At 47.3% G+C, this 27,945-nt stretch overlaps 4 protein-coding genes across 16 annotated transcripts; 2 read left to right on the forward strand and 2 right to left on the reverse strand.

Moving 5' to 3' along the window:
* The first annotated feature begins 347 nt into the window (after nt 1-347).
* On the forward strand, nt 348-3,700 carry LOC144016573 (myoblast determination protein 1 homolog). The gene is made up of 3 exons (XM_077517862.1): nt 348-1,018; nt 2,279-2,357; nt 3,035-3,700. The coding sequence occupies exons 1-3, from the start codon at nt 410-412 to the stop codon at nt 3,211-3,213; spliced, it is 867 nt and encodes a 288-aa protein (XP_077373988.1). The 5' UTR covers nt 348-409; the 3' UTR covers nt 3,214-3,700.
* Nucleotides 3,701-6,346: 2,646 nt separating this feature from the next.
* On the reverse strand, nt 6,347-18,443 carry LOC144016574 (zinc finger protein 609-like). 6 transcript variants are annotated; one of them, XM_077517866.1, is made up of 9 exons: nt 18,359-18,442; nt 15,655-15,939; nt 15,089-15,618; nt 13,774-13,993; nt 12,138-12,225; nt 10,367-12,065; nt 8,850-9,228; nt 7,604-7,939; nt 6,347-6,907 (listed from the first exon to the last, which is right to left on the reverse strand). In XM_077517866.1, the coding sequence occupies exons 1-9, from the start codon at nt 18,363-18,365 to the stop codon at nt 6,834-6,836; spliced, it is 3,618 nt and encodes a 1,205-aa protein (XP_077373992.1). In that variant the 5' UTR covers nt 18,366-18,442; the 3' UTR covers nt 6,347-6,833. The 6 variants fall into 6 exon arrangements, with proteins under 6 accessions (XP_077373992.1, XP_077373993.1, XP_077373991.1 ...); XM_077517867.1 differs by lacking the exon at nt 18,359-18,442 and adding exons at nt 17,398-17,567; nt 17,660-18,121 and having other exon boundaries at nt 15,089-15,939; XM_077517865.1 differs by having other exon boundaries at nt 10,367-12,044; nt 15,089-15,939; nt 18,359-18,443.
* A 909-nt stretch (nt 18,444-19,352) lies between these two features.
* prr5l (proline rich 5 like) lies at nt 19,353-24,816 on the reverse strand. 5 transcript variants are annotated; one of them, XM_077517875.1, is made up of 9 exons: nt 24,398-24,816; nt 23,911-24,006; nt 22,282-22,362; nt 22,151-22,199; nt 22,021-22,075; nt 21,850-21,941; nt 21,646-21,783; nt 21,430-21,550; nt 19,353-19,906 (listed from the first exon to the last, which is right to left on the reverse strand). In XM_077517875.1, exons 2-9 carry the CDS (start codon nt 23,994-23,996, stop codon nt 19,602-19,604), a joined length of 927 nt encoding a protein of 308 aa, XP_077374001.1. In that variant the 5' UTR covers nt 23,997-24,006; nt 24,398-24,816; the 3' UTR covers nt 19,353-19,601. The 5 variants fall into 5 exon arrangements, with proteins under 5 accessions (XP_077374001.1, XP_077373997.1, XP_077373996.1 ...); XM_077517871.1 differs by having other exon boundaries at nt 23,911-24,051; nt 24,398-24,812; XM_077517870.1 differs by having other exon boundaries at nt 23,911-24,046; nt 24,398-24,810.
* Nucleotides 24,817-25,976: 1,160 nt separating this feature from the next.
* c3h15orf40 (chromosome 3 C15orf40 homolog) lies at nt 25,977-27,855 on the forward strand. Of its 4 annotated transcripts, none has more exons than XM_077517888.1 (5): nt 25,977-26,060; nt 26,290-26,465; nt 26,551-26,683; nt 26,912-27,039; nt 27,134-27,855. In XM_077517888.1, exons 2-5 carry the CDS (start codon nt 26,358-26,360, stop codon nt 27,221-27,223), a joined length of 459 nt encoding a protein of 152 aa, XP_077374014.1. In that variant the 5' UTR covers nt 25,977-26,060; nt 26,290-26,357; the 3' UTR covers nt 27,224-27,855. The 4 variants fall into 4 exon arrangements, with proteins under 4 accessions (XP_077374014.1, XP_077374015.1, XP_077374017.1 ...); XM_077517889.1 differs by having other exon boundaries at nt 26,554-26,683; XM_077517891.1 differs by having other exon boundaries at nt 25,993-26,075; nt 26,408-26,465; nt 26,554-26,683.
* Nucleotides 27,856-27,945: the final 90 nt, after the last annotated feature.

Raw genomic sequence — 27,945 nt, forward strand, 5'->3', positions numbered from 1 at the left:
TGTGACAATGATGAAATTAAATGATGAAATGAAGGCCTTTGTGCTTGATTTGTTTGTGTTTTGGCTTTCTAAAAACATGATGACCTTTGACCTGTTTTTGGCGTTTCATGTTTGTTGTTTTTTTTTGTTCATAAAGGAAAAAGACAACAAGAAGAAGACAAGTTTTGCGGTTGTAATTGGAGCCTAATTGGCGTGAAGCGGCGACAGCTCTCCCGCCGCCAGCTCAGCCGCCGCCCCCTGATTGGTCCGCGCCAGATGCACGTGACTCTCCGAGCCACGCCCATGACCTCGCGGGGATAAAAATGAGAGCCCAGTCGGACGCGGGGGTCCACATCAAGTGAGAGCGAGCCGAGCCCCGCCCCCCTGCGGGCCAACATGAACAGGCGCTAACTTCCGGTTGCGGAGCATCATGGAGCTACACGCGGACATGTCGTTCAACATGGCGGCGGCGGCGGGCGACGACTTCTACGACGACCCGTGCTTCGACTCGAGCGACATGCGCTTCTTCGAGGAGCTCCAGGACCCCGCCCACCTGGACCCCCGGCTGGCGCCGGACGCGTCGTCGTCGTCGTCGTCGACTTCCGGGTCGTCGTCGTCTTCCGAGCACGAGCACGAGCACGTGCGCGCGCCCAGCGGACACCACCAGGCGGGCCGCTGCCTGCTGTGGGCCTGCAAGGCGTGCAAGCGCAAGACCACCAGCGCCGACCGGCGCAAGGCGGCCACGCTGCGCGAGCGCCGCCGCCTGGGCAAAGTCAACGACGCCTTCGAGACGCTCAAGCGCTGCGCCTCGGCCAACCCCAACCAGCGGCTGCCCAAGGTCGAGATCCTGCGCAACGCCATCGGCTACATCGAGGCGCTGCAGGCGCTGCTGCGCGGCGGCGGAGGAGGCGGAGGCGGAGGAGGAGGAGGAGGAGGAGGAGGAGGAGGCCGAGGCGGGGTCGCGGCCCCCGGCGAGGCCTTCTACCAGCTCGCCGACTCGGACGCCTCCAGCCCGCGTTCCAACTGCTCCGACGGCATGGTGAGCGCCAACCAACGAATTGGCATCCGACACAATCACAATCACAATCAGAAGAATATGAAGCACGTTCAGTGCAGAGGAAAAATCGATTTCTCTTTTCTTCATGCCACAGGCCCCTTTTTGTTTTCATTGGGTTTCATTTATTAACATTTTAGAAACCCGTTTCTGACATTTTCCCCTGCGGCGCGACATGGAGAAAAAAAGAAAAACAAAATTCTGATTATTATTATTATAATTATAATATAGCACGTTACCAAAAAAAGAAAATGTATTATTATTATTATTATTATTATTATTGAAAACGGCCTCTGCCGGAAAAAATGTCATTCATTTCATTTCTTTCTTTCTTTCTTTTGAATTTTGCGATGAAATCATCTTTTCTTTCATTCGACGTCTTCGCCTAAAATTTGTTGCATTTGGCCAGTTATTAAAAATTGCCGCCTGACGTTTGCATATTTGACTCAAAAGATGAATTGATCTCCTTTTCCAAATGGCACAATTGATCGTCCTCAAAAGTGCTGATATCAATTTTCATATCATGGACGTTTTTGAATGTTGTCATTTGAGCGGAAGATTCATAAATGTCGCTTTTAATCGTTTGCTGTGAATCATGATTTCATTTTGAAGTTCATCAACAAAACTCCATCGCACGCCGTCAATACTCATAACAAATTATTATCTTTCGGTAGACTTTTTTTTAATTATTAATCGAAAGAGAATAAAAATCCGGAGATAAAATTGATCAAACCGTTCACATATGAGTTGCAAAAATCAATTCATAAAAGCGATTTTCTTTTCTCTCAATGGTTCAACTGAGAAATGAAGCGCTGAATTCACTTTTTTTTTTTTGCACTTTGAAATGTAGAATTAATGATGAAATCGCTTGTAATTAATTAAGCATTATTGACAAGTCACTGACGTCATCTGCATCGATCAATTATCGGCGTCGTTGCAGTCGCATTTTTCAAATATCAGAAAATGTGCCTGAATGAAAACATTTTTCATTTGCTGAAAAATATAATCGTCAATTTTTCGTCATGATCCTGAATTGAGATGAAAAGAAAAATGACGACAAATATTTGATAGCATTGAAGGCTTTATATCGCAAAAGAGCCATCAGAAAACTTATTTGCATTTATTTGGTGTATTTGACTTATGATAAATGAAAATCGCAGTTTTATTTTAGCCGCTTAATAGTCATTGATCATTTTCTGATTATTGATGATGATGATGAAGAAAATGCGTCTTGTGTTGCCGCAGGCGGACTTCAGCGGGCCTCCGTCCAAGCGCGCCCCTTTTGACGTCAGCAACTTTTTCAATGACGACACCGGCGTGCACGGTAAGACCCCATGACGTCACCCGCGTCTTGCATTTTCAATATTGATCAGGAATAACCATCATCACGAATTGTAAACATTTGGAATGTTTTGTGGAACTTCTGCTTGACAAGTTTTTTTTCTTTTTTTATGTTCCTCATAAAATAAAAATGAGGTTTTAATTGAAAGCAACACAAAAAAAAAAGCCGCCATTGGAAGCGATGCCGAGTGGAAACTTTTGAAGTCAATTGAGATCAGAAGTTCAAGTCACGTGTTTGCATCTAGCCAAATTATTTAGCAAGTGAAGACGTCTTGATTAAAGCGCTCAACAACTTATGACAAAACATTTTCTCATTGCACTAATATAAACATTTCAGTAGCACACAAATGTGCGCAAAATGTTTCCCTCAAATCGAACACAAATTGTCATTCAAGTGGTCCTCAGTGCGCCGTCCAGTGGACAAAAAGAGCAATGACAATTAGAGTGGAAAACCCAAAGTTTGTTTTCTGACATCTCAAATTGGACAAGATTTTATTTACTGACTAACAGGCCTCATACTAATATTAATATTTCATATTCTCCTTCAATCCATCGCCTGAAAACTAAGTTGCATGCCGTGCCAATTGTCAACCGGCCGTTTCGCGCGCATGCGCCATCCCGAATGACGTCTTCAATTCTGTCAATTGTGCGCATGCGCAGGCGTCAAGCGCGAGCGCGCCTCGGCGGCGTCCAGCTTGGATTGTTTGTCGAGCATCGTGGAGAGAATCTCCACCGACGCCGACGCGCACGCGCACGGACACGCGCACGGCGGCCACGCCTCCTCCTCGGCCGACAGCGGCGCGACGACGGACGCCAACCTCATCTACCAAGTCCTCTAGGGGGCGCAACGTGGACGACAACAACAAAGGAAGAAGATGAGCAGTTTTCACGCATTCACTTTTCAAACTAAAATATCGCTTCCAAGTTTTGAAAAGCTGCCATATTTTCTGCTTAGAATTGTTCGGAGCTCATCGCGACATATTGAAATGAACTGAATGCTTCCGTATGTCTTGAGAATCGTAAAAGGGGGAAAAAAAAAAAAAAACAATCCTAGGCGCATGTGCAAATCACGTCCTAAGAAAAACGGCACATGACCTTTTACCGTGACGGTTATTTTTTTCAAAATATTTTCACAGTTTTGATCGTTTGTTTGTTGGGCTTGAGTGCTTGTATTTCGTCCCTCTCCGACCGCCAGGTGGCGGTGCTGAAATGTGTCACCGAGCAAGAATGAAAAGCAAACGCTTGTCCAAAGTTCTGGTGCCGTTTAAATCAGAAGAAAAACGTAAATAAAACTAAGAATAGCACCGCAAAATATACTGAAGAAATGTTAATGTGTTCCTATTATCATTAAGACCGTTTTTTTGCTATTGTGATTGATTTGTGAACAGCTTAAAAAAAGAAAAAGAAACAAAACCCAAGCAAACATCGTGAGCGCTGCTGTTGTGACGTCACCGTCAAGCGCGAAGGCACTTCAATCCATTTTTTTTCCCCCCCACTCTTGAAGTATACTGCTCTTATATTTTTAGGCTTATTGACGTTTTTACAATTTGAGTCCATGAATTTTGTTATTTTAAACGATTGTAAACGGACAATTTCCGGACATCCTCTAGCGTGACGTCATCGGCAGGCGACCCCGATACAATCTGGCAGCCGATCACATCTGGTACAGACACTGGCTGAAAAATCACACACATTAATCCTGTCCTTCAAATTTATTATTTTATTTTATTTTATTTTTTTTTAAAAGCAACTTTAAGACAAATTGTCATGAGTAGACGCACTTCGCCATTCAAAACAAATGACAATACAGGTTATTGAAAGTGCGAATTGCTGCTTGTGACGTTTACGGATGATGATGATGATGATGATGATGATGATGGTGAATTGTCGTCGTTGCTTACATTCCTCGTGCACTTCAAGCTTCCTTCACGACCTCCATTTTGACTTCAACTCAACAACAACAACAACAAACGGAAATGGCGTCCTGCATGATGTTTGCTTGGAAATTGGAAAAGATTCTCCTGCATCCATTGATTGATTGATTGATTGATTGATTTGACTGCTGCTGGCTCCACAGGACCATTTTTATACATCTGATGAGCTGATGTTGTAAATAAGAATGTTTGTTCAAAGTATATTTAATGCTTTTGTTTGTTTGTCGTGACACAAAATGTTCAACTTTATATTTATACAAACCGAGTGACACTCCAATATCAAATAAAAACGATACTTTATTTATACTAAAGTCTGTCTTATTTGCTGTATTCATCTTGGACATTCTTTGATTACTGTTCTATGAAACAGTTTTAGGCGCACGCATGCGAAATATTTACACTTTGCAGTTAGTGCTGTCAAAGTTAACTCATTGAAAATATTGCATTTAACGCAGATTAATCACACTATTATTTTATTTGGACCGCGAACGATCCTTTAGCTTGACAGCAGATTGGTTCCATTCTGTAGCTGGTTCTGGTTCTGGTTCTGGTTCTGGTTCACAAGTCACCAGCAAATCTGCCTTGATTGGCAGCGAGCGTCAAACTAAACTAACAGACAAAAATACAATCAATCCAAAACAATACACGTGTCGTGGGATAAAATACAATTGAGTTCTAATCTTGTGTAGCACATGACTCCACTCAAGTTTATAGAAAACAAAAATTGACATACTGTACCTCGTTCTGCTGGAAAATCCGGACGACGTGCGTGCCATTAAACCGCGAAACAACACAAATCAAGCCGCTCATATTAGCATCATTTGCTGGACAATTCACAACTTCAACTACAATGCCACGGAAGAGGCGGGGCTGTTTTTGCACATCAGTTTGGTTCCGGTTCGGTTTGCGACGTACTGTGGGCTGCGTCCAAATACTTTTTTTTTTTTTTTGGCTGCGTCAAAATTCTTGTGCTTCCAACTTTGAGGGCCTCAAGTGCAAAAATCCCACAAGTCGGAAGTCCCGCCTCTTCCGTGGCATAGACCCCGGCCAGACGCTATCGGTGACCCTGCACGATCGGTGACGCGCATGCGCAGAAGGCTCCCCCCATTTTCGATCGCCAACTACGGCGACTACACAAGAACAAATAACTTGCCCGGATGTCGGCTTGGCTGTGAAAATATCCCAAGATGCTTTCCGCACTTCAAGGAACGAATGGGAGCGTTTTTTCTTCTTTCTTGCCACACACCTGTTTTGTTTTGTTTTGTTTCGTGTTGATTCGTCTGCCTTTGCCATCCGAGTACACCAGTTTGTCCGACTAAATCCGCTTGCTGATCCACCGACTTTGCCCAACTAGTCTCGACCTCACCTTTGATTTCCGTCTCACCTCAGTCTTGTGCTTGTTTGATTTTTTTTTGTATTCTTGCTTCAGTCGTTTTGATTCTTGCCTTTTGCAAGCTCTTTCCTTTCATTTGCAAGTGTACTATTGTATTTTTTGCAGCTGTGTTTTGGAATAAATGTCATCAAACTTGATTTCCTTCTCATGTTTTGGGGATCTGCACACTTGAACATAAGATGCATCATCACAATTTCACAAGAATCACAACAAAACACAACCTGCAACTCTCACCGGTATCTTTCCAGAAACCCCCCAAATATTATTGTAAATTGTATTTACTCATGTTAAAAAAGCAACAAATGGGATAAAGACAAAAACATTTCCAGATTCGTCGTCAAAACGAGGACATCATTTCAAAAGCGTCAATTGAAAATCATTGATCAGAAAATGTGCAAAAGCAACATTTACAAATGTCTCAATTTGAGGGAAAAAAAAAAAAAAAAATCATAACCAGTCTGCTTTCATGGACGACAGAAACTGGAGAATTATGACTCCGGAAATTTTGGCCAATCTGAAGGTCAAGCATGCGTTGAAATAATTCATAATAATAATAATAATAATAATAATTAATCGCTTATCATGGATGAGCGGATCTCGTTTCCGATGAATCGTTTGCATGTCAATAATGGAAGGCAAAGAAAGTACGAGGCAGGCAACAGCTTTTATTGAGTGCTTGCTGGTGACATCACAGTGATGTCATTGAGGAGGCGGGGCCTGGGCGTGGTGGTTGGTCCAGCTACATGATTGGAAAATGATCAACGAGAGTAGAAAAACAGACAGACCAAAACCAAAAAATAAAAATAAAAAGTAGGAAATGAAATAGCATCCAACCTCTTAAAAATGATTCCCCTGTACACTATTTACACGCACGCACGCATCGACAGTGGGAGGAGCAAGCCTGCCATCGTCGCGTGTCAAGTTTGTCCTCGCGATGGCCGCTCGACTGCGTCTCTTCTTCCTGTTGTTTTGGAGGACAAACGGCGAGGCAGGTGAAGAGGAGGAGGAGCTTCCATCCTCCAGCCGGCAAGCTGATGATGGGGGCGGGGCCAACTAGCGTCCGCCCGCCATCTTGCGGCCATGGCGTCCGCTCACGTGGATGGATCCATCCAAGATGGCCGACAGCCCTTCCTCACCTGCGTGGGGGCGGGTACATGGACGGCGCCGACGCCTGCTGACTGGCCACCATCGCCGACGACGACAGACCTGGCGCACGCGCACACACGCACACACACGCACGCACGACGTCACCACCACGCTAGCCAACATGACGGGACCAATTTTGTCCGCCATTTTGAAATTGAGTCTCACTTTCAATCACGCTTGTTGGGTTTTATCACAGTTTTGATTGATTTTGATTTTAGGCGACTAGAAATCGAGTCTTTATTTTCGTCCAAGAAAACATTTGAAACGTTTTTGTCTACTTTTCGTCAGGATAATCATTTGACCCCTTTGGATCTGCCAACTGCAGATTTGAAAAGGGGGCGTGTCACCGTGTGTCACATGACAAAATCCTATTTTCATCTGGTTTTTGTTCATCAACTCAATAAAACGTCCATCGATTTTTTATGAAGCAAAATTTGTCTTCATTCATGGACGGAAACGCAGATTAATGTTGTCCCACTTATTGTTTATTCATGACAGTTTTGCTCCAATCTCGTCTGGTGAAAAATGTACGTTGACGAAATGATTTTTCATTGCACTACAAAGGGAGGAAAAAAAAAGAATAGATATTTCATTTATGTATTGACTCAGTCATGTATTTGTATAATATATTATATGTATGTATCCTAATATGGAAAATGTCATTTTGAATGTTTTGGCCATCGGGAAAGAAGATGACGCATGAAGGAAATGCGGAAGGTGAAAAATGAAGGCAAAGCGCAAACTAAGGAAGGTCACCTGATGCGTAGGCCAGGTCGTACTGTCCGGCGAGGAGCGGGTAGGCCAGGTGATGATGTTGATGGTGGTGCGACGCGGGCGCGGGGGGCGGGGCCCGCTGGGCCGGCGAGGAGCGCGTCCGCTCGCCGGCGTCGCGCTCGCGTTCGTGCGGCGTCCTGTCGGGCGACTTGCTCTTGTAGTGGCTGGCGTGCTGCTGCAGGAGCTCCAGCGCTTTGGCCTCGCCGCCGCCCGCCGCCGATTTCACCGTGGGGCTGGAACGCGACGACGTCTTGTCGCCGGCCTCCTCCGCCTTGCCGGCGTACGGCGAGAAGGCGTAACCGGCGGGGAGGTAGGACCCTGGGGAGGCAGCAACAGAGGGCGGGTCGGCTCACGTCTCATTTCTTTCTCGGCTTGCTTTGCCGCTGTCACAACAATCAATCAAATGCAAACTATCTCTTTATTGTTTTGTTTTTTTAATTCAACACATCATGTGACTTTGCTGTCCTGTTGACGTTTTTGTTGCGTTTTGTGATTTTCATCTCATCTTTGTGATTGTGTTTCCTTGCGTTGTGCTAAATGCTAACGGGCTAATGCTAACCTTGATGGCTTGCTCGCCAGTTTGACACGACGGAAACAAACGAATGAACGTCCGTCAACTTCCACTCAAATCGAATTAGCTACTTGCCCAAAAAAAGTATCCGAAATGTGGTTGAGGATGTAACGATAAAGTCAATATCATGATATGAAAAGTGCCACAATGTCCCGATTTTGAAAGCAGCACATCTGTTGGAAAAAAAAAATTGTAATTGCAATTGTAGCACCCTCTGGTGGCTACTTTTTTTAGTGCAGTTTAATGTTCACGTCTGTTGGAAATGTTGAGGAACAGAAGATGCTTGTGAAGCGAGTCGATTATTAGCAAGTGCCTCAATATTAGCGGTGGGAACCTCACGATACGATAGACGGCCGATACAAGGCTCACCATAACGATTATCTCACCATATGACGATACCGCAATTATTGATATATTGCTCAGGTCATAAAACTACTCAAGTGATGTTTTTTCATTGAGAAAATCATTTCTTTGGTGTCATCACTGAAAAACAATATTAACACATTCACATGAAACAAATCCATGAATTGTTCAATCCGATCGTGATGCAACATCATCAATTGTTTCATTTGATCAACTGACACATTGCAAAAGGAAACGAACGGCGCCGGCGTTTGAACGTTTGGTGTTGACGGCGTGCGTGCGCGTTTGCCTCACCGGCGTAACTCTGCATCATGACGCTCCTGTAGGCGGGATGGGCGGCGGCCTCGTAGGCCTGCCCGTAGGCGTAAGCGCCGTGCATGTACGGCACGTAGGCCTGGTGCTGCGCCAGGGGGGCGGAAAACTGCACGTGCGGCGGGGGCCGCGCCTCCTTGGCCGCCGGCGTCCGCTGCGGCGGCGCCGGCTCCTCCGCCGCCTCCTTGGCCTCGTCTTTGCGCGCCGTCGTCGTCGTCGTCTCCTTGGGCCGCGCTCGCTCCTCCTTCGACTTGCGCTCGCGCTCGTCCTCCTGCGTCTTGGCGCCGTCCGAGTGCGAGTGCGAGTGCGAGTGCGAGTACTTGCCGGGGTACACGTACGGCCACAGGCGGGCGTCGGGCTCCTGACCACAAAAGAGGAGGAAGTGATTGACATTGCGTTCCCGCACGGCTCCACAAAGTAACGCAACGCAACATAGCACATTCGTAACGCATCCGTAACGCATCCGCAACGTAACGCAACGTGTGTCGTTTACAGTCGTCTGCTCGCGAGGTGGGAGCAGCAAGATGGCCGCCCTGTGCTGCGACTTCAACGGTTGCACTGGCGCATATCGGCGGAAAAAAAAAAAAAAAAAAAAGATATTGCTTGATGACAATTTCAAATGTCGCTTTGCTGCTTGGTGGCAAATTTGCAAGCGTCAGATGGTGAAAATTCTTCTGACTAGGTTGATTTCAGTCAACTAAACAAATCAAGCAAAACCGTCTTTTGTTTTATTCTTGGGTAATGAATTGAATGCTTGATCCTTTTGGGATGATTTGAAATCGATTGATTTTGATACGAATACGTTTTCCGTTTGAAAGTCACACACAAGCGACGTCATCACGCAGCAGCCACGAGAAAAGCACCAAAAGATGACATCATCGTGACATGTGCTTTTTTTAAATATTGCGTACAGCCAATACACGTTCAAAAAACAAAAAACAACGACAACTATACCGGAAACTAACTAAAACTGAGCATTGATTAAATACTAGTAACTGAAACTAACACAACCACACAGAAAACTATTTTTTGAATCATTTAATTCATTTTTGATAATAATAATTAATTTAAAAATATATCTAAAAAAAATAAATAATAAAAAATGAATAATTTAATGAAAAATATTGTACACAAATATTTTTTTAACTAAAACTAATACGAAAAGTAACTCAAATTAAACAAAACCAAAAAAATATTGAATAACTGAAACTAATAAACAAAAATAACAGAACCATCCTGAAAACTAATTTTTCATTATTTTATTAATTTTTAATAATAATAATTTAATTAATTTAATCTAATAATATTAAAAAATGAAAATAATAAGCATAGAAAAAGTAAATACAAATAAAAAATATATTGAATAAGAAATCATTTATTTAAATTCTAAACTTTTTCTAAAAAACTAAAACCAAGTCAATAAAACGAAGCATTGATGCAAGTAATTAAAAGTGAAGTGAAGTTTTTGGAGGGAACGGACGCGCTTGGAGGTGTCATACCTGTCTGTACCACATGGCGGCCTCGTCCTTGGCGTGATGAGCCTCGCTCAGCTTCATCTTCAAGCCTTCGGGCGGAGCCACGTTGGCGGCGACGTTGGCGGCGACGTTGGCGACCTTGGGGTCCTCGCCCTTCACCATGATGACCGACTTGGCCTGCTCGAGCCCCGCCCCCATCGCCATCGCCATCGCCGCCGCCTCCTTTTGTGGCTTGCCTTTGGCCAGCTCGGCGAGGGGGGGGGCGGGCGTGAGCGTGGGCGGGCCCGCCGGCGATCTGCCCTCCGCCTTCTTGTCGGCCGGCGGCCGCCGCTGCCGCTCCTCGCACTGCTGCCGGTAGGCGGGGCCCGAGGCCAGCAGGTGGGCGTGGTAGGCCTGCTCGGGCGAGTACGCGTACGGCTGGCCGTAGTACTGGTTGTAGTAGAGCGGCGGCGGGGCGGCGTAGACCCCCGCGCGCTGCTGGATGACCGACGGCTGCTGGGGCGTGGTCTCCGGAGGCTCCGCCTTCACCTCCTCCGCTTCCTCCTCCTCCTTCTTGGGGTAGTAGGCGGGGAAGTAGGCGGCGTCCTTGGCGGCGGCCGGCGCCTTCTTGGGGTCCGCCTCCGCTTTGGCCTGGGCGCCGCCCGCCTTCCCGTCGCCGTCCTCGTCCGAGATGTCCGAGTAGGCGGGGCTGCCGCTCTGCAGCTGCGCCTCGCCGCCCTCGCCCTCGCCCTCGCCGTCGCCGTCGGGCTCCGCCCTGCCGAGGGAGGGGCTCGGCGCGCTGTCCGAGAAGCTGTAGACTTTGTCGGCCGCCGCCTTGATGCTGGCCAGCCGGCTCTGCTGGGCTTCCGCCACGGCGCCGTTGAGCGAGGCGGCGGCCGGCTGGGCGGAGCCCTCCTCCGGCCCCGCCCCCTTGGGGCTGTCCCCCTCCCGCCTCTTCTTGTCTTTCCTCTTCTTGTCTTTGGAGAGCGGGCTGGAGGCGGGCTCCGACAGCGGGGGGGCTTTCGATTGGCCGTTCTTTGCGGGGGAGGCGGCCCGCGGGTTGCAAACGGCGGCCTTGGCCCCCTTCGCCTTGTCCGTCTTCCCGCCGGCGTCGTCCGTCAGACACTCGCCGTCGGCGGCGTCCGGCTCGCCCTCGCCGGGCTTCTTCTTCTTGGGCCGCCCCGGCGAGGGCGAGGGCGCGTCCGAGGCCCGCCCCTTGGGCGAGACGGGGGCGGCGCCGTTGCAGTCGGGATGGAGGCCGGCCTCGTCGCTGTCGGCGTCGTGCTGCCGCTGGCGGTGGTGGGCGCGGGCCTGGTGGTACTTGAGGCCGTTGACGTGCTTGTACTTCTTGCTGCAGTTGGGGTGGGGGCAGTCGATGAGGACGGGGGAGGGGCACGCGCGCTCCGCCGCCGCCGGCGCCGAGCTGCCGCGCATGCGTTTGGACACTTTGCTGTCCTCGGAGCTGGAGGTGGGCTCCATGTCGGAGGCGGGCTTGCTCTTGCGCTTGGCGGAGGAGGAGGGGGAGGGGCTGGCCTTTGCGTCCTCCGCCGCCGCCGCCGCCGCGTGGCCGCCGCGCCGCCCTTTGTTGTTGGCGGCGCCGCCGCGGGTCTTGCCGCTCGCCTTGTTGTCCGACGACGTGCCGGTGTCGTTGGCGGGGGCGCCGACGGCGCCGGCCGGCCGCACGCGTTTCCCGCGGCCGCGCCCGCCTCGCATCTCCACGTCGCTGGTGGGAGACTCGCAGAACCTGAAAAAGACGAGACGGCGCGCTCAGCGCACGTTTTGGCCATCCGCGATCGGCATCCGGCGCAAAACCAACCTGGGCGGGGCCCAGTCGTGCCGGGTGCAGTCCAGCAGGGTTCCCACGTACGTCTTGTTCCGCCACGTCACGTTCACCACCAGCATGCCTGCGCACACAGCGGCGTGATTGAGACGCCGACGCCGGCAAGATGGCTGAAGTACGTGGAACGACTTGACTCGACTTGAATCGGATTTTGACGCTGACGATGACCTTGAGCAAAAATATTGCCATGTCACAGTATCATGGTCGCTATTGAACTTATAGATCTTAAATGTATTTATTTCTTTTTTATTTTTTCAAGAAATAAAATAACCATTTTCACATTGAAGCGTTATTTTTAAACAAAATACAGAAAACAGCATTTGCTGCAATAAACATTTGCCACGTTCGTATCAAAAGGAATAAACGAATGACGACATATTTCGGATTGGGCGCAACTGAAACGTACAATTGGTATCAAGTATTCATTTACAGTATTTATTTATTGGACTATCAAATTGAATTGAGGTCAAAACAGTCCCACACACCGACTGTGTATCAATTATTGGTAAACTTCCAAAATTGATTCTATCATTTCATGTTGATGTACAAGTTTATTTTCTGCACAGCCTCGATGCTTGCTCTTTTTTTTTATGTTACAATTTTGAACTGATTTACAAAGTGGTGGAAGCCTTAAAGGGATACTTCACTTATTAAGCCCATTAGAGCAATAAAAAGTTCATATAATTAATTTGATACTTTCATTATTTTTCATGTCCAATGAGTACATTTAAAAAGACATTTTGCAACTTGCTGTGGACTGAAAATGACGTCACAAGGGCCCATGCAGGTAACCAATCACAGTTCACCTGTTTTCTAGGTTTGCTCATGTGACATTCACAAGCTGAGTTGTGATTGGTTACTTTGTGATGTCATTTTCAGTCCACAGCAAGTTGCAAAATGTCTTTTTAAAAGGTACTCATTGGACATGAAAACTCATGAAAATGTCAACTTTATTAGAGGCAAAATATTCACGTTTGACTGCCAAACATGGCTAAATAAGTCAAGTGCCCCTTTAAACAAAATGAAGACTTACGGCTATATTTCAGTAAAGTGAACTCTTTTGCAGAACGAGCAACCGTCTGACGTGAACATGCTGGCTGGACACAAGATCGGCCTCGTGCTGCATTCACACCAAAAAGGCGAGCAGCGGCAAATGTGCGGCTGTCCCGGCGCTCCAAACGCGCCGCCGAAACGCTCGCATCCTAGTCAAACGTTAGCGTGGACGGTTAGCTACCCTGCGCTATTGTTAGCCTTCGGCTGAAAACAATAACGGAGAGCAAAACGTAGCAGTTTCTGCTCATTTTGGAGGGATTCGAACGGTCGTGCCAGCAAAGTCTGATCATTTTTTGGAGTTGTTTGAAGGTTTCGGGGCGGGAAGAAAGCGGGCACCTCCTTCCAGCTGGTCAGGATGAGTGCTCGCTCTCTTACACAAGCCGCGATGACAGCGTTTTTACTCTTTTTTTCTTTGGCTAACCACACAACGCAAGAGCGCCAGCCGGATGGTTTGTTCGGCAGTAAGCTCGATTCCGACGCACGGAGGCACGCAAATAGCACACGAGCAAAGGAACGACGGCGACTCCCAAGAGTTGGTTTTGTTTCTTGTTGCACCAACCGTCTTCCGTCTCCTGCCACACGATGCCCTCCAGGTTGACGCTGGTCCCGGGCTCGCAGGGTCCCAGGCACTCGGGCTCGGTGGCCTGCGCCGCGTCGGCCGTGTTGACCGCCAGCGAGCGCGTGCGCACCATCATCTGCTCGCACGGAGACGAGATGTCGCTGTTGGCCAGCAGGTGCAGGGGGGGCGGAGCCGGCGTGGATTCCAAATGGGAGTCCATCTGGAAGGGGGGAGGTGCAAAAAACACAAGCAAGTGAGGTCAGGCTCGAGCCCACTTGGAAGTCACAATGGGCCAGTACCGAAAGCAGGATCGGTATCGGCCTTCATACTTATTCATGCTCACGATTCCCTCGTGTGACTCGAAGCACTCTTGGATTTCAGGAAAACTTTTTTTTATAAAGCACTTGCTGTATAGCAAGTACTGAACATGAAACAGAAGGAACATTTTCTATTTATTTTCTATTTATTTATTAAAAGTCATTTTGTTTAGAATTGTCTATTTAAATTTGGTATTTAAGGAAAATTGTGTATTTTTTAGTATTTATTTATTTGTGTTAAATTTGCATTAAAATTTTGTATTTAAGGAAATTATTTATTTTGGATTGATTTATTTGCTTTAATTTTGTATTTAAATAAAAATTTGTATTTATTTATTTGTATTCATTTTGCACGGTATTTTAATTTTGTATTTAAGGATTTTTTTTGTATTTATTTATTTGTATTAATTTTGTATTTAAGGAAAAAAAATGTATTTTGTATTTGAATTTATTTGTATTAGTTATGTATTTGAGGAAAATTTTGGATTTATTTTGTATTCATTTTGTATTTAAGGTAAATTTATTTGTATTTATTTTGTAATTAAATTTTGTATTTTAGGAAATGTTTTTATTTATTGATTTGTATTTACATTTTTTAAGGTAATGTATTTATTTGTATTTTATTTTATTCATTTGTATTTATTTATTTGTAGGAATTTTGTATTTGATTTTGGATTAAGGAAAATTGCTATATTGGGATATAAAGGTCTTGAAAATGATCTGCCTTTTTTTTTTTTTTTTTAATCAAATGTCCTTGCAGTACTTGGTGTCGCTGACCACTCTAAACTGGGATTACTGGTCGTGGTCTCAATCTACTTGGAAGTCAAGTCAAGAGGTCAGCTGACAAAGGTCCGTTTTTTTGCCGGTATTGGTCCATCTTCACTGGCGAGTGGAGGCAGTTGGCGCTGGAACGCGATGGCGGCGACGTGAGCCGCAAACAAACAAACTGGAAAATAAAACAGGTTCCCTTCAAGGCGATCTCGTTTGCTCCGTCTCACCTTGTCGCCACACAACATCTTGCTGAGATTGCGACATTCGCCGCCGTCCATCTCCTCCTCCTCCTCCTCCTCCTCTTCCTCATCTTCCTCCTCCTCGTCCTCCTCCTCCGTCGTCATGGCGACGGGCTGGCCCATCCCCATCGGGTCCAGCGCCGCGTGGCCCAGGAGCTCCGCGTCGGCCTCGGCGTTCTGTTGGCCCTCGAAGGGCCCGCCGCGGGGCAACGGGGCCCCGACCGGCGCCTCCTCCATTTTGTCCTTCTTGGTCTTTGCCGGCACGCCGTCCTTCTTGACGGCCGGCGGGAGCCGCGACGCTTTGCCGGACTTGAGGTTGTGGGCCGCCGCCGCCGCCGGGTCCCCGGGGGCCCGGCCCGGAAGCTCCTTCTTGACGGCGTCCGGCGGCGGCGGTCCGGCCGTCTTGCCGCCGCCGTCTTTGGAGTTCTTGGCGCGCTTGGATTTGGATTTGCCGTCTTTTGCCGGGCCGCCGGCCACGGCGGGACTGACGAATTTCATGTTGTCGGGCAGAGCGGCCACTGCGCCGGGGTGGCCGGCGGCCACGGCGGCGGGGCCGCCGCCCTCCTTGCTGCCGGACATCTCCAGTTTGTCCTTCTCCAGGTCGGCGTCCAGGTCAATGATCAGATTGCCCACGCCGATGTCCCACTCATCGCCGCTGTCGTACGCGTCCACCGCGTTGGAGTCCACGCCTTTCCCGCCTGCAGGGCCGCCGCTGAGGGACATCTTAGAAGGGGCGTCCCGGCGGGGCGAGGGGGCGGGGCTGCTCCCCGTCGGCCAGCCGTGGGACGGCCTGCTCAGGGCTGGACCCGGCGGCGCCGCCCTGCTGCCCGCATGGCCTCCTGCGGGACCGACACAAGGAAAACTAAGCTCAAGTTCGCCCATGTTTTTGGTACCTTCTACTCAACAAGCGGCCACTCCAACCAGACGTTGCAGTTTGACACTTTTAAGAAAGCTTGTCACAACGTCAGTGAATGTTTTTACGAGTCCGTTTTGGATATCTTCCTTTTATTTTGTCAAAGTGACGTCATGCAAATTCTCGTGAGGGAATACCTGAAAGTGACTTTGACACGTTAAGCGAGGACTTTGCACACACACTGGGTGTCAACAACAAATTATTTCGATCATATCAGTCGATCATTATTAACTTTTCTTTTGGGCGTTCTGGTGCTTATTTGAATGGCAAACATTTAGAGGTGCTTCGCTAAATTGGTGTTCAAATAACATTTTCATCTAAATGAAATGGCTGAAATGCAGTCACGTGTTCTCACGCAAACGAAACAATTGTTGACATTTTTCACGTCATCGTCTTGCAGTTTTGTGCACTTTCCTAAGTGAAAATGGCTTTTTGTGAGGGTTCCCCTTTTGTTGCGGCACTTTCACGCCCACGAGTAATATTAACAAAACATTAAAACAAGTTAAATGCGGAAATACTCAAATGTCTCATGAAAATGACTTGAGAAAGTTGGCGACGAAAGACGCACATTGACGTCACGTCGCTAGCTAGCGTCACATTAGCCAACTTTAGGAACATTTGAAAGGAGGCACAGGTCACAGGTGAACGAACCACTTATTAAACCGTCAACATTTGACCTCGCGTTGGCAAAACACGACAACTAAAACGCAAACAAACGTGTGCCTTATACCGCACGCCAACACCCGAACAGCTCGCAAGCTAAGTGGCTAACAGTTAGCATGTTAGCCGAGAAGAGCCCGTCGGCCTCGCTGTCACTTAACAAATAAACGAAACAAAAATACGACTTCACCGGAACTGCATTGTTGGCTTGAAAAACAAACAAACAAACAAAACACACGCAACGACGGCGACCGATGCGGCCAAAAATCGAATGTTGCTCCGCGATTGCAGCTCCATTTTACGGACGCTTTCCATCGAAGGCCCGTGACGGTCCCGCTAGCTAACACGGCTAGCAGGGATCCATTATCGGACACGTCTGTTTGGCCAAAACATTCCATAGTTGAGCCTGCCAGTTGCGCAATCGCACTCGGTCGCATTTCGGAACAGAAGTCGACGATTTCAAAACTTGTGACAAAAGTTCTATTCGTGTGTGCACATCATCTTGTAGTCCGTTCATTGCGACTTGACAAGCTGCCGTCACTGCCAATTGTGGCCATTCGAAAAAGCTCACGTTTGTTTTTCAACTGTCAGATGTGAACACATGTTTGAAATCAACTTGCTCACTGGCGATGTTGAAAGCAAATACGTGCACCTTATCCAAAGGCAGCACACAAAAAAGCGTGAGTGCTCATTTCGGCCCAAATACACCAAAAGTTGCCTTCACCTCATCAAATCCGAGTGGGCCGTTTGTTCAGCAAGTCCCCACACGGACTTAATCAGTTGAAAGCCGAACAGAAAGTGGTTCGAAATCAAAGTGAAAGCGTCTCGTGTGACGGATCGGGTCAGACGAGGACGTGTCCGACGATGGAATCATAGCCCGTCGCTCCCCGGCGTCTGCAGACAAAAGACGGCGGTTTAAGCTAGCCCGCCGAGCTAGCTTGCGAGAGATAGCGAGCATCGGCCGCCGCCTGCCCGCGATCACTTACCCCGCTCACAATCCCGAAGCGGTTCGCTTCACGTGCACTCCATATACGCACCGGACAGGGCCGGGCGCGCAAAAGTGGCTGCCGGGTTCGCTGGCTGGCCTCAGTGGAGCGTCAGCGTAGCCGTCACACGGCCGCCACGGGGCCCCGCCGGCCTGCACGCCGTCGCCAAGACGCACATCCCGCACTCGCTCAGCCGCAACGGCGGAGGACGGAGCCCGGCTCATCCATGGACGGCTTGGATGCTCACTATTGGGTCCCAAATTGCAAAGATTCCCCTTGAAAACGCCACAAGTGCGCACGGCAGAAAGCAACGCGGCGGATCCGCGCAGGCAGGCAGGCAGGCAGGCAGGACTCGGGACTGCTTTTGCTTGCTACAAAAAGCGAGTAAAACCCGGAACGGATTCCGGGAGTCCACTCTTGGGGTGAGCCACACAGCGCCGGATCAGGCCCTCGCTGGAACGGGTTCCACCGGAAGTCCAAATGCCATTTTATTTTGGAATGAATGCCGTGCATTTCCTGTCCTGACAGGCGCGCGGACCCATAATCGATAGCGCGTACACGTCAGTGCAAACCGTTGAAGTCACAGGGCGGCCATCTTGCTACTCTCACCTCGCGAGCAGACTACTGTACGTATCACTTGTGCGCAATATTTAATGAACGCCATCGTAAAATGAAAAAACAAACAAACACATTTCTTACCTTGCATTGCATTTCGGCTAAATTAAGTGGAAAATTCAGCCGAACCGAGAGCCATTGGAGCCAAAAGTCAAGCAGGCAAATTTGTTACTGAGGAGAGACGTCATTTGAAGGTGCGTTTCTATTGGCTGCTGCCAGATGACGTCACTTCTGTGTGACACATTTTCACATCGGCACCGAAGACAAGTGACGGTAAAAAAAAAAAAAAAAAAAAAAGACAAGTGACGGTTCCACTCCTCCACCCAGAGCCCCACACTTTCAAACGTCTTTTTTCCGTTAATATTCAAATAAATCGACTTCAAATCACATTTAAAATTATCCCCAAAAGCTCTTGTATTAAATTAATTACCAAAGACTAAAACCAAGGACATTTTTGTTATAATTACAGTTATAGTTAGTTTTGTAAACATGTAGTTTCAGTTAGTTTTCATTTTTTAAAGAGCATTTTTGTTTTTATTTTACTTCGTTAACTAAATTGTTCTTTTGAATTTTAGTTTGACTTTTTTCGTTAGTTTTCATTCACTAAAATAGCTTTGGTCAGGATTCAAAAAGTTATTTTCAACGAGCAATAATCGCACCTCGGATAAACCTCATAGGGCAACTCTGAAAATAATGAAATGCTGAAAATAAATAAGCAAAACATGTGGTTGGAGCCATTATATATTATTCCAGAAGGTGGCGCCCTGCTGGCTGACCAATGACAAGGCTTGTGACATGCGCTGACCGTGAGGGGGCGCCAGCGAGGCCTGGTGGCCATGGCGATGACACACTTGTCACCAACGCTGCTGAAACACACCGAAGCGGGGATGCGTGGCGGTTGCCATGGCAACCGCCCGCGCCTCACCGTGACATCATCAGGAAGTCGTGCGGTGCCGTCGGATTATCGTGATGGGATTACAATGTAATCCCATTACACGGCAGTCTCTCTGCAGCCAGAGGTCAAAGGTCAAGGTTGCGCCACAGCTGCCAATCGAGATTCTTTCACAATAAAGGACACTTTTCTGTACGGAGGCGCTTTATTGTGGGAAAAGTTTTGAGTCCAGCTCAATGTCATGTTCTCACCTTTTCATCCTCACGTTTCATCCTCATGCGCTCATCTTTGTTTCACTCTCATGAGTCTTATCGCATCTTCTCGTCTCATGTTGTCCTTCCTCCCTGTTAGCTAGCTTGTTAGCCGTTAGCAGGAAGCGTGTGGCTTCTACTTCCTGTCCGGTCTGCAGCGTCCTTCCCGTGCTAGCCGCTAACGCTAAGAGTCCTTGACGTGCGGTTGGTTGGCAAAGCGTCCGGCGGCGGCGGCGTGCCGCTCCGGGCCACCGCCGCCGCCGCCGTCGTCCGTCCGGGCCCCGCGCCGCATCCCGCCGGCGAGCAGGCGCGCGTCGGAGTGCGCGTTGGCCACCGTGTGGCGCCGCATGCCGCCCGCCTTCTCCAGGTAGGCCTCGCCCTCGTGCTCCTCCAGGGGCGCCAGAGAGCAGCTCATGTCAGGCTGGGAGCCGTCGCCGAGCAACCAGGGCAGACCGCCGCCGCCGTCGCCGCCGTCGCCGCCGCACCACTCTGAAGAAAAAACGCCAGTCAGCAGAAAACTCAAAAGAACCGCCGGCATCAAAATGACAACTGGAATTTCAATATCTTTATTATGAAGGAGAACTTTCGAAATAATTATCCAATAATTTGCTCCCAAAAATGTCTAAATACATTCTTGTTGAAATGTTCTAAGTATGCCAAAGATGTGTTTTGTTTTGTTTTGTTTTTTACGCTCGAGCATACAGAAGGCTTTGATGCAGCCCCTCGAACTGCAAGGGAACGGTTCAAGCAAGGGTAGTTATTACAAACACGGCCAGCAGGTGGCAACAGCGTATGAGAGATCAAACAGGGCCATGTTGCAACAAGCTCTTTTTACCAATGTTTTCACCAGGAATGTAATTATTGATGAAACTTAGCTTATATTATAATGCTAACTGTTTTTTTCCTGATGAAAGAAGAGACTAATCTTTCTTTTGGTAGCTTCCATGTTTTTATAGCAATCGAATACAGACGGTCAAATCAGTCCAAATCCAGCAAAAAAAAAAGAAAAAAAACGGGAGCAAAGAGGGTTGCTTCAGTCAAAATGGCCGCCAGTCATACCTTGATGAAGACTCAAGTAAAACTGGGAACAGGACTCTCAAAACCATAAACTGAGTCCTACCTATGACATTTTACGGTTACCAAAACCCAGACCTTCAAACAGAACCCACAAAGGACAAGAATTGTAATCAGGATTCGGATCTTTGAAGAAGCAGGACCGGATCGGCCGAGAGGCTTTCAACAAGAACCGAGACCTCCAGAAGAAGAAGCAGACCCTTAATGAGGACCAGATCCAAACTAAGGCCTGGACTCGTTAGTTGCGGTCAACAAGTCAACAACATGTGCGGCGTTAAGACTTTAATCTGGTGCTTATGATCCTCTTTTGTTGGTTTGGACCTCAAACACGTTTCTGGGGGCCGGCACCGGACTTTGACTCTCAAAAAACAAAACAAAACGGAAAACTAAACAACAAGACTTTGTTCCAAATCAATGGAACCCTATTGACGTATGGTTGTGAGTCAAAGTTCAAAGTTGATTCCTTTTTGGGGGGTGCACTTCTTGACTCCTTACTAAAGTTTGGTCCTTATTGAGGTCACACAAGTCATGAAGTGGATTTGGACTGATTTTGCAAGGCCCACAAAATATTGTCTCCCGTTGCTATCAAAACGTGCAAGCTACCAAAAGAATGATCTCTTATACTCTGTTGCCACCTGCTGGCCGTTTTTGGAATTACTACCATTGTTTTTCAGCCATTGACTGCAGTAGAGAGGCTGCATCAAAGCCTTCACTATGCGCTAGCATTAAAAAAAAAAACCGTATAAATACGTCTTTGGACGAAGATATTTATTTATTTATTTTTTGGGCCAAATGAGTTACGGGTCTACTTCAATCCGAAAGGCTCCGCCCTTAAAGGGCCCCTGGTTCTTTTGGAGGTCCGGATTCTTTTCAGACCGCTGGTCCGCTTCAAAATAGTCGGCACGAGTGTTAGCAAGTGCGCTAACGCCACGGCGCACCTGAGGGCTGGATCTCCGCGGCGACGACGACGTCGCTGAGGTACGGCGACACCACCATGGCCGCCAGCCGCTCCAGGTGACGGTAACGCAGACTGGACGCCGCGCCACACTCGCGTACCCCCTGCAGGTCGACGTCATACGTTAGCATTGAAGCTAGCGGGTGACGTCATTGCGCGATTGATTGACGACGACGACGATGATGATGATGATGAAGACCTGCAGCACCAGCAGCATGTGCGTGACGGCGGGCGGCACGCCGGCCGCCGTTCGCAGATCGTCCTCCAGGGGGAGCTTCAGCAGCACCAGGTCTCGGAAGGCCAACAGCGCCATCTGGCGGACGGACAGCTCCTGACCCTGCGCGCACGCACCCACACACGTCGTTACGCGCGGGTGTGCGGGTGCGTGCGATGACGTCATCACCTGCAGCGGGTAGAAGATGGCCTGAAGCGTAGGAAGCGTCTCGGTGAAGAAGCGCCGCCAGGCCTCGGCCAGCGCCGCCAGCTGCTCGCCACCTGGCGGGGGAGGGGGCGGGGCATGCATGCGGTTACCGGGGCGACAGACCACACGGCCGCTCCTCCTCCTCTTCCTCACCGGAGACGAAGACGCGCTCCAGAATCTCCGCCAGGCCGCCCGTCAGCAGACGATTCTGAAGGCGCAAAAAGCGCAAACGGGTCAAGTTGCCGTCGGCGCCGCCGTCACGCCTCCTGCGGCGGGGACGCACCTGCAGGTAATCCGTGACGAAGGAGCCCATCTCGCTCTTCAGCAGCCACCTGGAGGAGGACAAACATGGCCGCCGCGCGTCAGGCCAAGACGACCAAAAATGGCCGCCGGCGAAGACGGCGACAGCGTCACCTGATGTTCTCGTTCAGCGCGTAGAGCTCGTTGGGCTGCAGAGCTCCGCCCCTGAAGACTTTCATCACTGCTGATTGGACGCTGGGGGACACAAGCTAACACATTTCGAATGACGTTTGCTACCGTTAGCCAAGTCAGCGAGCCTCACTGACTTGTATATATGAGTGGATAGCCGACAGCCCAAACGCGCCATCTTGCTCCTCCCACATCGCAAGCAGACCACTTTATCAACTATACGCTTGATATTTTCAGGATTTTTCATGTACAATTAGTACCTTTCAAAACACATTTTGCAACTTGCTGTCAACTGAAAATGACGTCACAATGTGCTCAGCTCAGCTTGTGAATGTCACATGAGCAAACCTCGAAAACAGGTGAGCTGTGATTAGTCGTGACCTGAGCACATGTGACGTCGTTTTCAGTTGACAACAAGCGGCAACATTCTTTTTCAAAAGTATTCATTGTACGTGAAAAATAATGAAAGTATCAAATTAATATGAACCTTTTATTGCTATAATGGGCTAAATAAGTGAAGTATCCCTTTAATAAATGTCAAATGTAATAAATGATGCTGTTTCTACTCAAAGTCGTGTCTCAAAGGTTCTCCATTTTTTTCGGATTGTATGGCAACAAACGTTTCTTGGGAGGAGCAATATGGCCGCCTCACCACCTCAAAGGTCTTGGCCTAGCGGCTATCCAGTCATATAGATATATAGAGATATATATAGATATATATAGATCAGTTTTTGCTACTGTTAGCCAAGTGAGCTAGCCTGCTAGCATTAGCGTGCGCACACATCTGGATGTTGTGTGCATGTGTGTGACACAAGTTTATTTGAGTTCACTAAAACGAATGAAAAAAAATACAAGTCAAAAAGCAATTTAGTTAATAAAATAAAACAAAAATGCTTTTTAGAAAATAGTCAAACTAACTGAAACCCCATTTTATGTTTACAGAACTATAACTAAAGGTTTGCGTCTTTGGTCATTAATTTCATGGATGAGCCTTTGGGGATGATTTAAAGTGTGATTTTTAAGTCGATTTATTTTGACATTAACTGCCATAATCAGGACGTTTGAAAGTGTGTGACGCAGAAGTGACGTCATCCAGCAGCAGCCAATAGAAAAGCACCAAAAGATGATGTCACTCCCATGCTGTTTGTTTAAAAAAGAAATGCACGCACATATTTTAAAAACTAAAACTAATACAGAAACTAACAAAAACTCACTACATTTTAAAAACAAAATGAAAATGAAGTCAATTGAAAAATTCTAATAATGATCGCTGGTGTGACAGGAAGTGAGCCGGCACTTCCTGTCAAACTGTGACGAGAACAGGAAACGCGTACACAGACACATTCAACGTGTCGAAAGAGACACCGGAATTAATGACGTGTGTGTGTGTGAATTGTTCTCAAGTTCGTTGTATAACTTGTTTAAAATTATACAATAAAAAAAAAAAAAAAAAAGAGACACCGGAATTAATGACGTGCGTGTGTGAATTGTTCTCAAGTTCGTTGTATAACTTGTTTAAAATTATACAATAAAAAAAAAAAAAAGAGAGACACAGGAAACGCACACTTCCGGTGACCGGGCGAGCAGTTTTGCGAGGTGCGCGTGCGCGAGTACCTGTTCCAGATGGCGCTGTTGCACGCGTGCGACGTGTTGCCTCCGGCGTGGAAACGGCTCAGGTCGGACAGAACCGGAGAACTCATGAAGCGAGGCCTGCAGCGCCGGAAAGATCCCATCATGCACCTCACCTCACCTCACCTCACAAATAAAAACATCGGCACGATCGATTTAATTGCACATTTTGTACTTTTAACACCCAAATGCAACTTCCTGTCCCGTCTTGCTGTCAACACGGGAGTGCGGGATGTTACCATGGCAACCAGCATCCCGACGTCTGTCGACGTCCACAGATTAACATGAACAATGTAAAAATAATAATTTTAAAAAAAGAGGTCAAGCAACACGAAGCTTGTAAACAAGACTCGACTTCGAGTGACACGTGACAAGTCATCAGCCGTTGACTTGAGGCGGGCCACGCGCGCGCACGCGCACGCATGAACGCGCGGCATCAACGTGGACGTCCTGGAATGTTTTTGGAACTTACCTGTGGGTCGCGAGAGGGTCTGATCAGATGACGTCATAAGCCGTCATCCCGCTGTCACGTGGCGTCCGTCTGGCGCTCGTCAAACTTTTTGCAAAGTGTTGAAAAAAAGTTTGAAAACAAAAAGTGTTGCTGTTTGCTTTTGCTTGCTTTCTCCGCGTGGCTTCCTCGCAGCAGAGTGTTGGCGGGAGAACAACAAGTTCGACGTGTACGCGCGCTTCCGCTTCCGCTCCACACCTTCACAGTAAAACAGCTGAACTGGCTCTCTCAAAGCAATTTCCCTCCAAACTTCCTCTACCCTTGAAAAACATCAACTATTTTATTATCTATCATGATTTTAGCTGCATTGCGTCGAATAAAATACATCAGTGATTATTTCAGCGCAATTTCAGCGGCAGTTGGCAAACTAAATACCGCAAATTCTTGACTTGTCACACCCACAAACCACGCCCACACACGCTTGTTTGAATGGGAGTTGCAAAGGTGACTTTTGTGTTTTTGGTGTCAACACGTTGTCACCGTCAACAGTCAACACGTCTGACGCGTTTTTTGGTTGTTTTTTTTTCACTCACTTCCTGTTATGGCTCCGCATGTCTTTGGCAACTTGACTCAAACGCACTCCACGATTTTGACTTCATAAATTCATCCAAACCGTGTACGACTTTTTAACGGTTAATAGACACGCACGCGCATTTTTTAGATTCCAAAATGCGCGTGTGCACGTGTCAGTGTGTGCGCGTGCAGGACGACGAGCAAACGAAATCATGAAGACAAAATGAATGTCACAAGTCAATCATTTCATCCACACGTGACTTCCGGTTTTAATCTGCTCATTAGATTGGCGACAGCAGCACAAATTGTACCTATAGAAAAAAGTATAAATTTGTATTTTAATTTTTACCTTTAAAAAAATTTGTACCTGTAAAAAAAAAAAAAATTACAATTTTTTGTAACGTACAATTTTTTTTATGTAGATATTTTTTTTTACATACATTTTTTTTATCGTACATTTTTTTAGGACACGTTTTTTTTTTTTACAGGTCCAATTTTTTTCCCATAATTTTTTTTTTTATTTACAGATTTTTTTACGTCTATTTTTTTAGTACACATTTTCTTTTTTACAGGTCAATTTTTTACAGGTGCAAATCACGACTTTTACAGATACAAATGTATTTATACTTTTTTCTAGAGGTACTTTTTTTGGTTTATGAGTTACTTTTGCACCATATTTACCTCCCTCGCTGGCATCACAATCTTCATCAAAATCATCATCATCATCAACACAAATTTCGCCTTCAGTCATTTCAATTCATTTGTTTATTTTTAAAAATGGGACAGAACATATTAATGAACATTTACAAATGTAAATATGTGTAGGATTATAGCCGTGTGACTCATTTGCATCCCTTGTCCCATCGGCAGGAAGGTGCCCAAAGTGGGGAGAGGATAGAAGAGAAGAAAAGCAATTAAAAGAGGACAAAATACGCCTGCATCGTCTGTATGAGCTGGAGCGCCCCCTGGCCTTGGTGCCTCAGAACCTCCAGGGGAAATAGTCCGAAAAAGTGCCGTTGTCTTTTATTGTGAAGCGGACCGACAACGAGAGGCGGAAGTGGCTTTGTTTACGATTTGTGCTAGCGACGGATGCTAAACGCTTGGTTCGTTTGCTAATGTAGCGTCTGAGGTACGTGCGAACCTTTTAAAATTGTTCTCCGACTGACAAAATGTTTGATGCGTAACCGTATAAAATGAAAACTCGGAAGCGAACAAACACGCTCGCTCTAAAAGTTATTTTTGGTCTTCGCGGTCCCCAGTCGGTCGCCTCTCGATGACGTCATCGCCGTGCTTCACTCTCCAAGGCTGGACTTGGCTGGCCGGCCAGTTAATTTAATAAAATGAATAAATATCGCGGCCGGTTGATGGCACACATACACGCGACGTTTCAGTTGTCTTGCGTGGATTTCAAATGTCACCCGTGACTTCTTTTCAATCGTTACTCGCTCTTTCTTGTGCTAGCTCGCGCGCTAACCGTGCTCGGCTCGCTACAACAAACACAAACATGCCCAAAAAGGCGGTGAGTTGTTTTGTTGACTTTAAACATATTCACGAGTCACTAATACAATAATACATGTACAACGTGTAAGCATGTTGGTGTGCAGCAGGCTGAGGGTGTCCCTGTTCCTGTTCCTGTTCCTGTCGCCCAGCAAGATGGTCCGGTGGTCGCAACCTCCGGCGGCGCGGTTACCATCAAAGTGCACGTGAAGCCTGCGGCGAAGCACAACAACGTCACAGGTCACCATGACAACCGCAAGCACCCTTAATTAGAATTACGCGTTGAAGTGACGTCATACGCGTCATGTGACTACACTAGCTTTCGCGCTGTATGTGACGTCAGTTTTGTGAATTTGGCCATGCTACGTGACGCCGTACGTGACATGTAAAGGGGGCGGAGAATCCAGCTTCTACAGCTCGTTTGCCTGCCAATCAAAACCTGTGATGACGTATGTGTCGTCGTCGCAGAGGTGGGCTCGGACGCGGTGGGCGTGGCCGTGGCGGCGCGGCCCACAGACGGCGAGGCCAACGGCGAGCTGCTGACCTTCCTGGCGGACATCTTGGACGTGAAGAGGAGTCGCGTGTCCCTTGCGAAGGTGGACATCCGCAAAACGCGGTTTTTTTTTTCTTCCCCGCCCCGTGTGTTGATGCGTCACGACACTCACGTTTGTCTCCGCCCCCGCCTGCCAGGGTCACAGGTCACGAGACAAAGTAGTGAGCGTGGACTCGCCGCTCGACGTCCAGCAAGTTTTGATGAGGCTCAGGAAGGCGGCGGGATGATTGACAGGAAGACACGTCGCCATGGAAACCAACTCATCTTTGCCTGTGACTGCGCTCAGCCACCAGGGGGCGCTCGATTTGACTCAACTTCACTTTTTTCCCCTTTTGTACACTGTTGAGCGTTTATTCCAAATGAAGCAAATATGAAATCAATCATTCATGACGTCTGCTTGTGTTCAAAAATCTTTCCTTTTTGTTGTGTAGCCTCACTTCCTGTCAGTGATTTCGATATATATTTTTTTAGCCCAAAAAAAAGTTTTGCTCTTGAATTTGTAGATATGGAGGGCTAAATCAGTTGATTTCAAGATGGCGTGCTGTTTTGATTGTACGTCACCAAGGTTATTTTAGTTAACTAAAACTAACAAAAAAACAAATTAAAAAATTTTTTGCTCACGAAATGAAACGAAAATGCTTTTTAACAAACATCTTGTGTTTACCAAACTATAGCGAAAATGTCCTTTGTTTTAGTCTTTCTTTGGTCATTAATAAATGAACTTTTGGGGATGATTTTAAATGTGTTTTGAAGTAGATTTATTAAGTGGAATAACGACATTGGAAACGTGTCACACAGAAGTGACGTCATCGAGCAGCAGCCAATAGAAAAGCACCAAAAGATGACGTCGCTTCCATGCCGTTTTAAATATTGTGCACAAAACACACAAAATAAAAAAAATAAAAAACTATTATTGAAACTAAAACGAAGCATTTATTAAATAACTAAA

Source organism: Festucalex cinctus, chromosome 3 (genome assembly GCF_051991245.1).
Source record: "Festucalex cinctus isolate MCC-2025b chromosome 3, RoL_Fcin_1.0, whole genome shotgun sequence".
Lineage (NCBI taxonomy): Eukaryota > Metazoa > Chordata > Actinopteri > Syngnathiformes > Syngnathidae > Festucalex > Festucalex cinctus.